Raw genomic sequence first — 12,246 nt, forward strand, 5'->3', positions numbered from 1 at the left:
GTTCACATTAAAGACTGAAGGGATCAGGGGAGGGAGGTGGCAGCTGGGAGGGGATTCGAAAGTCCCCAAGCTGCTCCATGGCCTCACTGTTGCCATCTGGTTGGCCACTGCCTCAGACACTTCTCTTTATGCTGGAGACTAAGTTATCTCTAGACCCTCAACAGAAGGGGAGGCCGCACTGCAAGCCCAGGAGGAGCCCTTCCCTCTCCTCACCCGGGCTGCGTTTCCCATCTCTGCAGGAAGGGCTGGGGTGGGAGAGAGTGGCCCGTACCTGGGTGTGCTGCCCAGGCTGTTGAGAGAAGCAGGTGATTCCCCACTGATTGGAAGAAAGAGAAAGCGCCACAGAGCTCCAAGGCAGGGGTGTCTGTGTATCAGAGGCAAAAAAGAAAAAAAAAAGGAAAAACTGCATCCGGAGAGGCATCAGATACCTGTCAATCATTTACACTGTAGTGCGAAAACATACAAATATGTTAGTATCACCTGAACATGTCAGTATCACCCTGGGGCTCCTGCAATTTAAGCCTTTTCTCTGATTACATAATTAAAGATTTTATCCTCCCAGAAGGAATCTAGCTAGTAAGATAATGTGCTCATTCAACAACTATGTCTTGAGAGCCTGTCCTGCTGCTGAGCCAGATGCTGTTCTGGGCCTGGGGAGGAAGTGAAGACATGCAGCGCCTGGTCCATGTCCTGGCTCCCACTCTTCCAGGCTGGGTGACCTGGGGCCAGGTCCTGGGGCATACTGTGGGGATAATAGACATACCCATTTCATGGGATCCTAGTAAGGAGAAAAATGAATGACATTCAAAGAACAGGCCCACAGTAAGAGCTCAGTATGTGTCAGGGAGAGAAAGACGAGGCAGACACAGGCCCTGCTCTCACACAGCCTACCAAGCAGGGAGAGAAAAACAGGACGAACTTGCAGAGTATCAGAAGGTGGACAACTGAAATGGGGTGCTGTGTTGGAGGGTGGCCAAGAGGCTGCTCCACATCGAGTAGGCAGGTAAGAGCTCTTGGAGGAGGGGACTGCTAAGTGAAAGTGGAAAGAAAGGAGCCTGACTTTCGAGGACCAGGGACAGATTTTCTGGGCAGAGGAAACAGCCAGTGCAAAGGCCCTGAGCTAGAAATGAGCTTACTGAGGTGTGCGGAGAAACACAGAGGCGGTCCAAATATTGGAGCTCCGTGGACAGAAGGTACCTGACCTGGGCACAGTTGGAGGTGACAGGGCTTGAACATATGGCTCTGCAGGCAGAATAATGGCCCTCCAAAGATGTCTGTGTTCTTATCCCCAAAACCTGTGAATCTTACCCTGATTTCAGCCCAGTGAGACCCATGTTGGACTTCTGACCTACAGAACTGTAAGGTAATAAATCTGTGTTGTTTTCAGCAGCCAAGTCGATGTTGATTTGTTACAGCAGCAGGAAGCGAATGCACTGTGTCAGCTGCACGATGAGGAGCCTGCCTTTGTTGTCCTGGGCGGGGAGCCGGCGGCAGGGTTTAAGTGAGGAAGTGCTGCCGTCTGGCCTCTGACCTCTGTCCTTGGGAAGCACAGATTGTGGGAGGGCACGTGAGGACACGGGGAGAACAGGTGGGACACAGGCGCCGTGGTCCAGGGCAGGGTCGTTTCAGTTGTGCTGTGGCCTACCCACCCAGAAACACTTGGGATTTCTCACTAGAGAGAGCAGAAGATGTGAAAGCCCCCACACCTTGTACTGAGCCTTCACAACCATCCAGGTTAGCTACTCTAAGAACAAGGGCTCCCGGGCTCCAAATCTCATGTCCTGCCCCAGCTCACAGTGGTCATTTTGTCCCTCCCATTCGATTTGCCCCTGCTGCCTGCCAGAACCAGGCCCTCTCCCCGCCCTGCCCTCTCTCCCCAGAGTCACGGGCAGGAGACCTGGCTTTCCAGTAAAATCCAGATGTCGATTTTCACAAGCCACATAAATCTTGGATCACGTGTGAATGTGCATACACACATGTGCCACACACTAAAACAACCAGCAACCCAGTGCGAATGTTCCTGGAAGGGTCTGTGTGTGTGTGTGTGTGTGTGCGCGCGTGTCAGGGGGACTGAAAGGCGCCGCTCACAAACTCTGGGCCTTCTCTGATGCCCTCGTCCTGGTTCCCTCAGGCTGAAAAAAGAAGGCAGACCCTGCTTTCCGAATGGATGGATAGATGCACTGTAGTGCATGGTAGTCCCACCATCTCCCAGCCAGGTGCCCTCAGCCTCAGTTTCTCTAGCTGTAAAATGGAGATAATAACGCCTGCCTCATAGGGCTGCAAGGAGGACTAAACAAGATAAGGATGGTTCTGTTTTCTACATCAGTGCCTGGCCCGTAGTGGGGTCCTTGGTGAATATTTGTGGAATGATGAATAAATGAATGAATGATCAAATCATCGTGTTGTACACTTGAAACTAATACAATGTTGTATGTCACTTATGCCTCAATAAAAAAACATAATATAAAAAATAATAAAAACCAACCAAACAAAAAATAAATGAACGAGAAGATGCAATATATTAAATTTCTTTTCCTCTTTTATTCCCGCTTTATTCTCTAAACTTTCTCTCTCCCATTATATCATATTGGGTTAAATCTCAAAAGGAAAAAAGGACCACGTGCCCCATTTCTGCAGCTGGGAGGTCCTCAGGTTGTGGAGAGAGGGGTGGGGAGAGCCGCAGGGCCAGGTGGAAGAATAAGGTGGGTTTGGGTAGTAAGATGAGTGACATTGTCCTGGGCTCCCACTTACTTCATCCCTTCACTCTTCATTCATTCATTTGCTTGTTGGTTCATTCAGATGAGCATCCGGTGTGTATGCAGAGCCTGTCCCCAGTGACGAGGACTCCAAGTTGTCTGTAACTTGTTTTCTGCCCGCAAGCTTGCAAAGGGGTCAGAGGAGAGGTGACCAGAGGTGACTGTCAAGGCCAGCAAGGGGGTGCTGTAAGACGAGAGGAGTCAGGAAATGGGCAGAGGCAGGACTTCTGGGGGTTCTCTGCGGACTCCTCTCTAAAGTGGGTCCACCATCCCATCACATCAGGGTCTGGAGAAGGCGCGCTGGGGTTTGAATCCTGCATGTGTCACTGTGGCCAAGCGACTGCTTGGCTTCCTCGCCCGGGAAGTGGTTGTAATCATGGCGCTCACATCCCAGCATTGTCATGAGCATCTGACGGGCTACTTGTGTGAAGTGTGGTCGCGGTGCTGGCTCTCGGCTCCCACTGTTGTTGTTATCGCTGCCGTGGCCGTTATAAAAACTAGACAGGAAGGGGGCTTGCTGTGTAAACATACAAGAATGGGCAGCCAGCATGGTGAGAGCCCAGATGCCCTGAGCACGCCGGGTGCAGAGCCCTGAAGGGAGGCTCCGGCTGGAAGGCTGTGCTGGTTACTTTTATCTGTCCACCTGGCTGGACACTCAGATATTTGGGCAAACACCAGTTTCGATGTTGCTGTGAAGGTATTTTTTACGTATGATTAGCATTAAATTAGTAGATTTTGGGTCAAGCAGATTCCCCTCCGTAATCGGGGCGGGCTGCATCCAGAAGACTGAGGTCCCCCGAGAAGGAGAAAATTGTGCCTCCTCGGGCTTTGGACTCGACCTACAACACCAGCTTTTCCGGGGCCCTAGCCGACCGCATGCCCTGCAGATTTCGACTTGCCAGTCCCCGCAACCGCATGAGCCAATTCCTGAAAATAAATCTGTCGCTCGCTCTCTCTCTCTCTCCAGGATGTGTACATATACACCATACAAGCTCTCGGGTCTGTTTCTCCGGAGAACTCTGACTAATACAAGGGCCTTGGGCAGCTCCCCAAGCGAGATTCCCTCACTTTCCCCGGAAGCGTCCACGTTCTCTCCTCTTCTGTGTGGGTGCTCCTCTTCTATGTTGAGGTCACTGGGATGAGAGAAGTCCGAGTTATAACCTGCCTGTGACTTGGTCTAAAACAAAAATAACTTCTGGAGAAAAAACATGCACGAATTCGACATGACTCAGAGCCGAGGGCTTCAAGCCTTGGCTAGCAGGCACACATTTGGCAAGTGTGCTCATCCTCTCATAGACCTAAAGGCATCAAAACATCTGTGTTCCCGTTAACAAAACGCTGACGTGACGCATAGCTGTGGCTTAGGAGAAACCGGCGCGAGAGATGGCGCCTCTGAGGTCCGAGGGGTCATCTGTGGCCACCTGAATTGGTCTCGGGGTTCTACCGTCACAGAGGTGGCTCTAGGAAATAGTCACTGTGCCAAGACTGTCACTGTAGGGAAGACCCTTGAGCCAGGTCACATAAGAACAAAAGCCCTGCGGATCCCCTCCTGTGTCCCCACACGCCCCTGGAGCGTCACCTGTGCCCTCAGTGCCTTGAGAGCAGGCTCTGGGTCATGAACTTCATTTATAAATTGAGCCCAAACAGCAAGGAAGCCTGGATGGAGTGGGAAGGGTCAGGCCTACATGTTCTGGCGTGGCGACAGGATGAGCTGGGAGGGACACACATGGTCCTTGTCTGTATCTAGACCTGGGCAAGTAAGTGGGGTCTTGGGGTACAAAATGGCTCTGGAGGCCCACCTCTACTGGAGCGTGGGTCAGTCTCAGAGAAAGGAGCGTTGTTAGCTCTGAGGAGTCACCAGAGTGAATGTTGTGAGAGAATGGGTTAGGGAGAAGATGCACGAGATTTTCCCTGAGGGTGGGGTGGGGTGGATGGAGTATGGTTCTGTGGCCTCCTTCCTCCCAGGAGCCGTAGGACCAGCCCTTCCCACCTCCCAGGTCTCAACTCAGTGTTCTAGAACTATCTCTGCCACCTCCACCGCAGCTTGGGAAGAGCTGGGGGGGTGACCTCTGTTGCTACTTCTCTCACTGCTTCAGGTCTTCTCTGCAAACACTGCCGTTGGTGTGGAGTTAGATGAAGCGCCCGCCCCTCTGAAGAAGAGTTTGATAACAGAAACGGTAAATCTTGATCTTTTTCTCCTCAGAGATGGAAGAGTTTCCCTGAATGTCTTTTCTTGGTTCCATTTCAAATAAGTTAATAACTCAAAGAAATGGAAACTATTTTTCATTATTTATTGTCAATGGCCTAAGCCAGGCATGAAGCCAGGTTTTGAAGGGATGGAAACTTATGCCATTTGAGGGGATCTCTTTGAGAAAAATATTAAGAATGAGGGCCCCTTGAGGGCCCTGGAAGAGGCCTGTGAAAGTGGGGGGCCCTGACTCTGCAGCTTCCTCAGCCTCTGGGACCCTGAGGTGGGAAGGGACTGCCCAAAGCCAGCCCTTCACTGTGGCAGGGCCGGACTGAAGTGCAGGTGGCTGCCACCCAAGGTCCGGCCTGCTTCCTGTCCCCCAGCCTTGGAGGCCCTAGAAGCCCCTCACAGTCCCCTCGGGCTGACCTCATCAGGGACAAAGAAGGAGATGCTTCTGTTGGCCCAGAGCGGGAGACAGTGGGGAGTATGGGAGGGGAAGTGGGGAGACAAATGGAAGGGGGCAAGGTGCCCCCTCCCCAGACTGAAAAGAGCACAGAGGAACAGAAGCGAAATCGAGGCCCAGGGTCCGAGGAGTTGCTCTGCTTGTTGACGTGAGAACGATGCCAGGACCCAGTGTGGAGAATAAAGAGCTGACGCAGAACCTGTGTCCTACGGTCCAGCCTGTGCAAGATGATACTTGTGCTGTGGGCACGTGTATGTCATCCAACAGCTAAAACTGAACCAACAGTTAACAGTGGTTGTCGCTAGTCATGGGATTTGTTCTTTGATGTGTTTTTCTGTATTTTGAATCGTTTTGCAGCGAGTATGTTTTATTTTTATGATCAAGCAAAATGATAAAGCTTCCTTGGTTTGAAAAGGGGAAGCAGTTAGGTCCTCAGGCCCTCCCGTGGCCTCATTTGTCCCCGTAATGCAGACCTCTTGAGCACCTGACTTGGTCTGAGGCTTCCAGCCTCATCACCCCACTCTGCGGGTAAACTCAGTTATGCCTGTGCCGAAGTCCGACTCCAGGTGACAGATTCTGAGCATGGCTCCCATGGGCTCCATTCCGAGCACTTTGGGATCAAGGAACTGCCCTGTTACCAGCAGCTGCCACACAGACCCATCAAACCGCAGGTCCGAGGCAAGAATTCTTCCCATTTCCCTGGCCCCCGGCCCTGCCCCCGGCATGCTGGCTTGCCAAGAGCACAAGGATCTTCCCTTTTTTCTCCTCTTGGGAACTTTCTTTTTTCCACCCCAGTTTTACTGAGATATAATTGACACATGATACTGCATTGGTCCAAAGCAGACAACATAATGATTTGGTGTCTGTATATATTGCGAAATGATCACCACAATAAGTCTAGTTAACATCCATCCCCTCACACAGTTACAAATTGTTTTTTCCTTATGAAATGTCTTTTTTTCTTATGATGAGAACTTTTAAGACGTACTCTCTTAGCAACTTTTAAATATACATTCGGCATTATTAACCATAATCGCCATGCTATGCGTTCCACCCCCAGGACTTATTTATTTTATAACTGGAAGTTTGTGCGTTTTGACCCCCTTCACTGGTTCCCCCCACCACCACCACCACTGGCAGCCACCAATCTACTCTTTTCCTATGAGTTTGGTTTTTTTAGACTTCACATATAAGTGAGATCGTACAGTATTTGTCTTTCTCTGTCTGACTTATTTCACTCAGCATAATGCCTTCACGCTCCATCTATCTTGTTGCAAATGGCAGGATTTCCACCTTTTTTATGGCTGAATTATATATGTGTACATAAATAATGCTTTATATGTTATATATAATATATAAATATGTTAGATAGATAGATAGATATAACATTTTCTTAATCCACTCACCCATCAATGGACACTTAGGTTGTTTCCATGTCTTGGCTACTGAAAATAATGCTGCAATGAACATGGGGATGCAGATATCTTTTCGAGATGGTGATTTTATCTCCTTTGGATGTGTACCCAGAAGTGGAATTGCAGGATCATGTGGTACTTCTATCTTTAATTTTTTGAGGAACTTCCGTACTGTTTTCCACAGTGGCTGCCCCCATGTATTTTCCCACCAACAGTGCACAAGGGTTCCCTTTTCTCCACATCCTCGCCAATGCTTATTATCTCTTGTCTTTTTGGTGATGGCCATTCTAACAGACGTGAGGTGATATTTCATTGTGTTTTTTTAAATTGAGGTATATTTAACTTATTATATTAGTTCCAGGCATACAGCATGATGATTGAATATTTGTATATATTGTGAAATGCTCACAGTAAGTCTCGTTAACATCCATCACCACACGTAGTTACAAATGTTTTTTCCTCGTGATGAGAACTTTTAAGATCTACTCATTGTGGTTTTGATTTGCTTTTCCCTGATGATTGTGATGTTGAGCACCTTTTCATGTATGTCCATCTATTGGCCATCTGTATGTATTCTTTGGAAAAATATTTATTTCCTCTGCCCACTTTTTAATTGGATTTTTTTTGCTCTTGAGTTGTATGAGTTCCTTATATATTTTGGAGATTAACCCCTTATTAGATAAATGATTTGCAAATATTTTCACCCGTTCAGTAGGCTGCCTTTTTATTTTGTCGACAGTTTCCTTTGCTGTGCAGAAACATTTTAGTTTGATTTTAAAAAAAAAGTAGCCCCACTTGTTTACTTTTGTTTTTGCTGCCTTTGCTTTTGGTGTCAAATCCAAAAAATAGTCACCAAGACCCATGTCAAGGAGTTTACTGCCTATGTTTTCTTATAGGAGTTTTATGGTTTCAGGTCTTTTGTTCGAGTCTTTAATACAATGTGAATTGACTTTTGTGTGTGGTGTAAGACAGTGGCCCAGTTTCATTCTTTTGCATGTAGCTCTCCAGTTTTCCCAACACTCTTTTTTGAAGAGACTGTCCCTTCCTCATTGTGTATTCTTGGCTCCTTTATCGTAAATTAATTGACCACATATGCATGGGTTTATTTCTGGGCTCACAAGGCTCTTCCTTGCACTACACTTCGTTCTGTTAACATCACCCCAGCAAGACTGGAGGTAGGGATGGGCCCGGCTTCTGGACCTTTCCTCAGCAAGTCTGCTTGAAACCCGCCATCTCCCTCCCAACCTGGGAGGCGGCCTCAGTGCGCTTTGTCTTGAAGTTCTTCCAGCGAGATGAGCACATCTCACCTGTAATGAGCACTTAGAGGGAGAGCAGCTGGTGCCTGGTGTCCACGGGGCAGGTGCGAGGACTCTGGGAAGTGCCCCTAGAAGCAGAGGCCAGTTGTGCCTGGACCTAGAGCACTGAGGTTAGACACACCGGGCTGCCCAGCGGCCACGTGGAACCTGGCCCCCTTTCCCTTCACACACACTGCCCGTCTTTCTTTACTTCCCAGAACCCCATGTCGCCACTCCCAGGTTCCTGGCAGAGGTCTTGGCACTGATCTCTCCCCACTTCAAAACGTAGCCCTTCTGTGCCCCCTGAGCAGCTGCGGCCCAGCCAGCCCTTGCCCAGCTGTCAGGGCCCTGGCCGGCTGGTAGAAAAGGGAGGCAGCTGCTTGCCTGGCTCCATGTGGGGAGGGATGTTTTCTCCACACTCCTTCCCGTCTTCCTGCCCCCACTGCCCAAGCTCCCCAACCTGAAATTTGCACAGGGGTTAGAAATGCACTCCTGTAGGATATTTCGCTTGGGTCCTAGAGTTATCAATCCCTAGTGACAATGAATCACTAAGACCATTTGTCACACGGGGGCATGCAAGGAACAAATGAGACAGGATGAGACAGTCCGCTGGGGCATGGCTGCCTTACAGTGATGGTGGGCGCTGGGATGGGAGTCAGCAGAGTTCCCAGTTCAGCTCTTCTGCACCTAAACCGCATGATTTGGGGCAAGTCGCTTGACTTTCAGCCTCTATATCTTCATCTGTGAAATAGAGACAATCTCAGGCCTTCTTTACAGAGTTGCTGCCAGCCAGTAGTGATCTTTGAAGTAGCAAATACCTCTGTAAACTGTGAAGAAGTTCACAAATGTAAGTCACACATAAGCTATGAAGCCCTCTCTAAAAGCAGCTGTTTTTTAAAGGGAGGGGATGTGGGTGTGGGAAATCAGGTCTGGGTGGGATGGCTGTGCAGTGCTGGGCAGGTGAGGGATTGCAGGAGGTCACTGCCCAGCTGCCCCCGAACCTGCGTGAGAAAGACCATGATGGGGGAGGAGGAAGGAAAACAAACAAAACTTGGCTTCCCAGCAATTGCCTTTGGGGCCAGGCCCAGTCAGGCCCTGGTTAGGGTGGAGGCCAAGGAGCCCCCATGGATTAATGAGGTCCAGGGGCAAGTGGGGATTCAGCTCCATCAAAAGCGTCCATTGAATCAGGCCAGTGAGTCATCTGTTTGGTGAAATCTCCGAGGTGCAGCGGCCTGGCAGCCTCCCTGGGAGTGCGCTGGTGGCTCTGTTTCCACCGTGGTGGCAGCGCACCACTGGTGAGGCCACATGCCTCCAGCCACCCTGCTGGCTTTTAGAAAAAAATTTAAATTACAAAACTAATACTCATTGTAGGAAAAAATTAAGTATAAAATTAAAAATAATCCACAAGTCTACCTCTCAAGATCACCATCAATATCTTCTTGACATTCTTCTTCTGTAGAGGTCATATGAGCCAGGTTAGACGAGGTGATGCTGAGCTAGCACGCAACCCCCACGTGACCCCCCCGAAGGCCAAGGTGCTATTACTGAATTCACCCCTCCTTTACTCCTTTTCATGTCCTGGCTCTTATAGACAACTGAGATTGGAAACATTGACATTTTTATCACTAAGTATAATGCTGGGTGTTGCTTTAAGTTAGTCTTCATCATAATAAGCACGAGCTTCCTTTTTGTCTTTGCTGAGGAAGACTGGCCCTGAGCTAACATCCGTGCCCATCTTCCTCTACTTTATATGTGCGACGCCTGCCACAGCATGGCTTGACAAGCGGTGCCATGTCCACTCCCGGGATCTGAACCAGTGAACCCTGTGCTGCTGAAGCAGAACGTGCAAACTTAACCGCTGTGCCACTGTGCCAGCCCCAACTTTTTGTTTTTTAAGCTTTTTAAAAATCATCAGAACTAGGTGCTGACTTTGATCGGATGCTTCTTTCACTCTATTGAGTTTTCTTCTCATTTGCCCCGTTACACTTTCAAAAGTATAGAAACCACTGGGCATTCTTGTTTTGCTTGTTTTATAGGCTTTATCATCCATCTGCTTTTAAAATGTCCAAGGGAGAAAGAAAGAAAAAAATCACCAAGGCCCAGATTTCAGAGCACTAATTTAGAGAGAAGAATTAGGAAGTAACAGACTGTTCATTATAAGGCACTTTGTTTTCAAATCATTGTTCAGCTACCCAATCATTTAGAATCATCAATTCTGCCCTTTGCTCTGAAAATGGGAGTTTCGTTTTTGATGGGGGTGAAGTGGGGCTACCATGTGTGTGCTTGGTGCCATTGTTTGGGGACCTAACTCGACAAATGGTGCCGTCCAGCTGGAACACTGGGCAGGGAAGGACGCCCGGTGAGGCCACCTTCACATTGTGCTTAGTGACCCACAGGGCTGTTTGGGCCCCGGGGCGCGGGTGACTTCTGGAAGCCCCCGGTGAGCGTGTGGGACTGAAGCAGCCCCAATGGCGGATGATAGTGACTTTTTCTCTCCCCAGAACTGTCTCAACAAACAGCAGCTCCTGACAGCCATCCGCCAGCTGCAGCAGCTCCTGAAGGGCCAGGAGACGCGCTTCGCTGAGGGCATCCGCCACATGAAGAGCCGGCTGGCCGCGCTGCAGAACTCTGTGAACAGAGTGGGCCCCGACGCCCCCCACGGTGGGTCCCCAAGTCGGCACCCTGACTGCAGCCACAGGACACTCAGGCCCTTCACCTGTGGGTCCTCTCCCCATCCGACCTGCCCACTCCCCACCACCCGCCACCGTATGTCGCAGTGGATTCCCAGGCCTTTCCCTGCTTCTCCCTCAATCTGGGGCCCATTTTTAAACTCTGGTTGGTAGGGGGTGCGAGGTGAGTGTGTTGAAAAAGCATCTGCCAGCTGTCCTGTCCCCCTGTCTGAATGTCACCCATTTCCTCTTAGACCTTTTCATCCCAGGCTTAACAGTTCGCATGTCTACATATTGTCTTTAGAGAACTGCTGAAAGGAACCACTTTTACAGCATGAGCTGCTTCCCCCTGCCCCGTCCCCTTCCAGCCAGACTCCAGTTGGCTCCATTTTAAAAAAATGTAATAGGCTATTTTTTTGAGCAGTTCTCAGTTCACAGCAAAATTGAGCAGGAAGCACAGAAGGCTCCCACATACACGTTCCCTGAACATACACGCAACCTCCCCCCATCAATGCCCCGCCCCAGGGTGGCACGCCTGGGACGGTCAGTGAACCAACACTGGCTTCAGTTTTTCAGGCCTGAAAATTAGTCCTGTGACATGAGTCCCCCATTAGAGCCAGTGGGATGGGAGGGAGGGGCTGCTAATGGCAAGGCCCCCTTGTCTGGTGAGGTTACAGTGGGCCCCCCAGACTCCCTCCTGTGAGGGAGGACTCTCACAGACACTGAGGCCTTTTCCTGGTTGTTCCGGTAACGGCTGTCACACTGTCGAGGCCCAGAAATGGGCGGCTGGATTTCCTTTGGCTTCTCCTCAGGGTGATGAGGGTCTCAGGTGGGAGGTCCTCCTGTCGTTCTCAAGTCATGTGCCTCTGGAACATCTGAGGTCATTTCCTCACTTAAGACACATTCCTCAAGGGCCTTCTTTGCTGTGTGAGATGAAGTTTCCTGGGGAAGGCGTTGGATTTCCTACCTGAAAAGGAGATTCTGGAGGCAAATCCAGAGCCTCCACAGCCCTGAGTCGACTCCTGTTTTCCTTGGCTCGTCCAGTGCAGAACGAGGCCTACCCGCCAGATTTCCTCACGCTTTCCGGGCGCTGTAAGGCCCCAGCCCTCAGTGGGGATCCTTACAGCCAGACTCCGAGAAGCGAGCAGGACATCCTTCCTTTCTGCTACAGGTGGGGAAACTGAGTCCAAGAGAAGTGAGTTAGCAGTTGTAGGGCCTAGATCTGGTGATTTTCTTCTCTTTTTTTTGCTGCTAGAGGCTCAACTCCACAGATCCTTTCTGTTTTCTGGCATCGGAGCTGCGTGCAGTCCCTGGGAGTTTCAAAGAAGAACCTACAGGAGATAATGTATAAAACTTCCCTGCCCACGTTAGGGGCCTCTGTCCACTAGTACAGACAGAAAGGTAGTTGTCGTTAAACTACTAATCCTCGCATCCCCAGATTCAGGGTCTTTCTTCCATGC

At 49.9% G+C, this 12,246-nt stretch overlaps 1 protein-coding gene across 2 annotated transcripts in view; it reads left to right on the forward strand.

Annotated features, from left to right (window-relative positions):
- FBLN7 (fibulin 7) overlaps nt 1–12,246 on the forward strand; it is a 44,051-nt gene that overhangs the window by 9,447 nt on the left and 22,358 nt on the right. The window contains exons 2-3 of one of the 2 annotated variants that reach the window (XM_014852724.3): nt 4,853–4,933; nt 10,619–10,778. In XM_014852724.3, coding sequence (XP_014708210.1) covers nt 4,853–4,933; nt 10,619–10,778 — 241 coding nt within the window. The remainder of the gene's footprint in view (nt 1–4,852; nt 4,934–10,618; nt 10,779–12,246) is intronic. The other variant, XM_014852725.3, reaches the window with a different exon arrangement.

The sequence above is a fragment of the Equus asinus genome, chromosome 6, assembly GCF_041296235.1.
Source record: "Equus asinus isolate D_3611 breed Donkey chromosome 6, EquAss-T2T_v2, whole genome shotgun sequence".
Classification (NCBI taxonomy): Eukaryota; Metazoa; Chordata; class Mammalia; order Perissodactyla; family Equidae; genus Equus; species Equus asinus.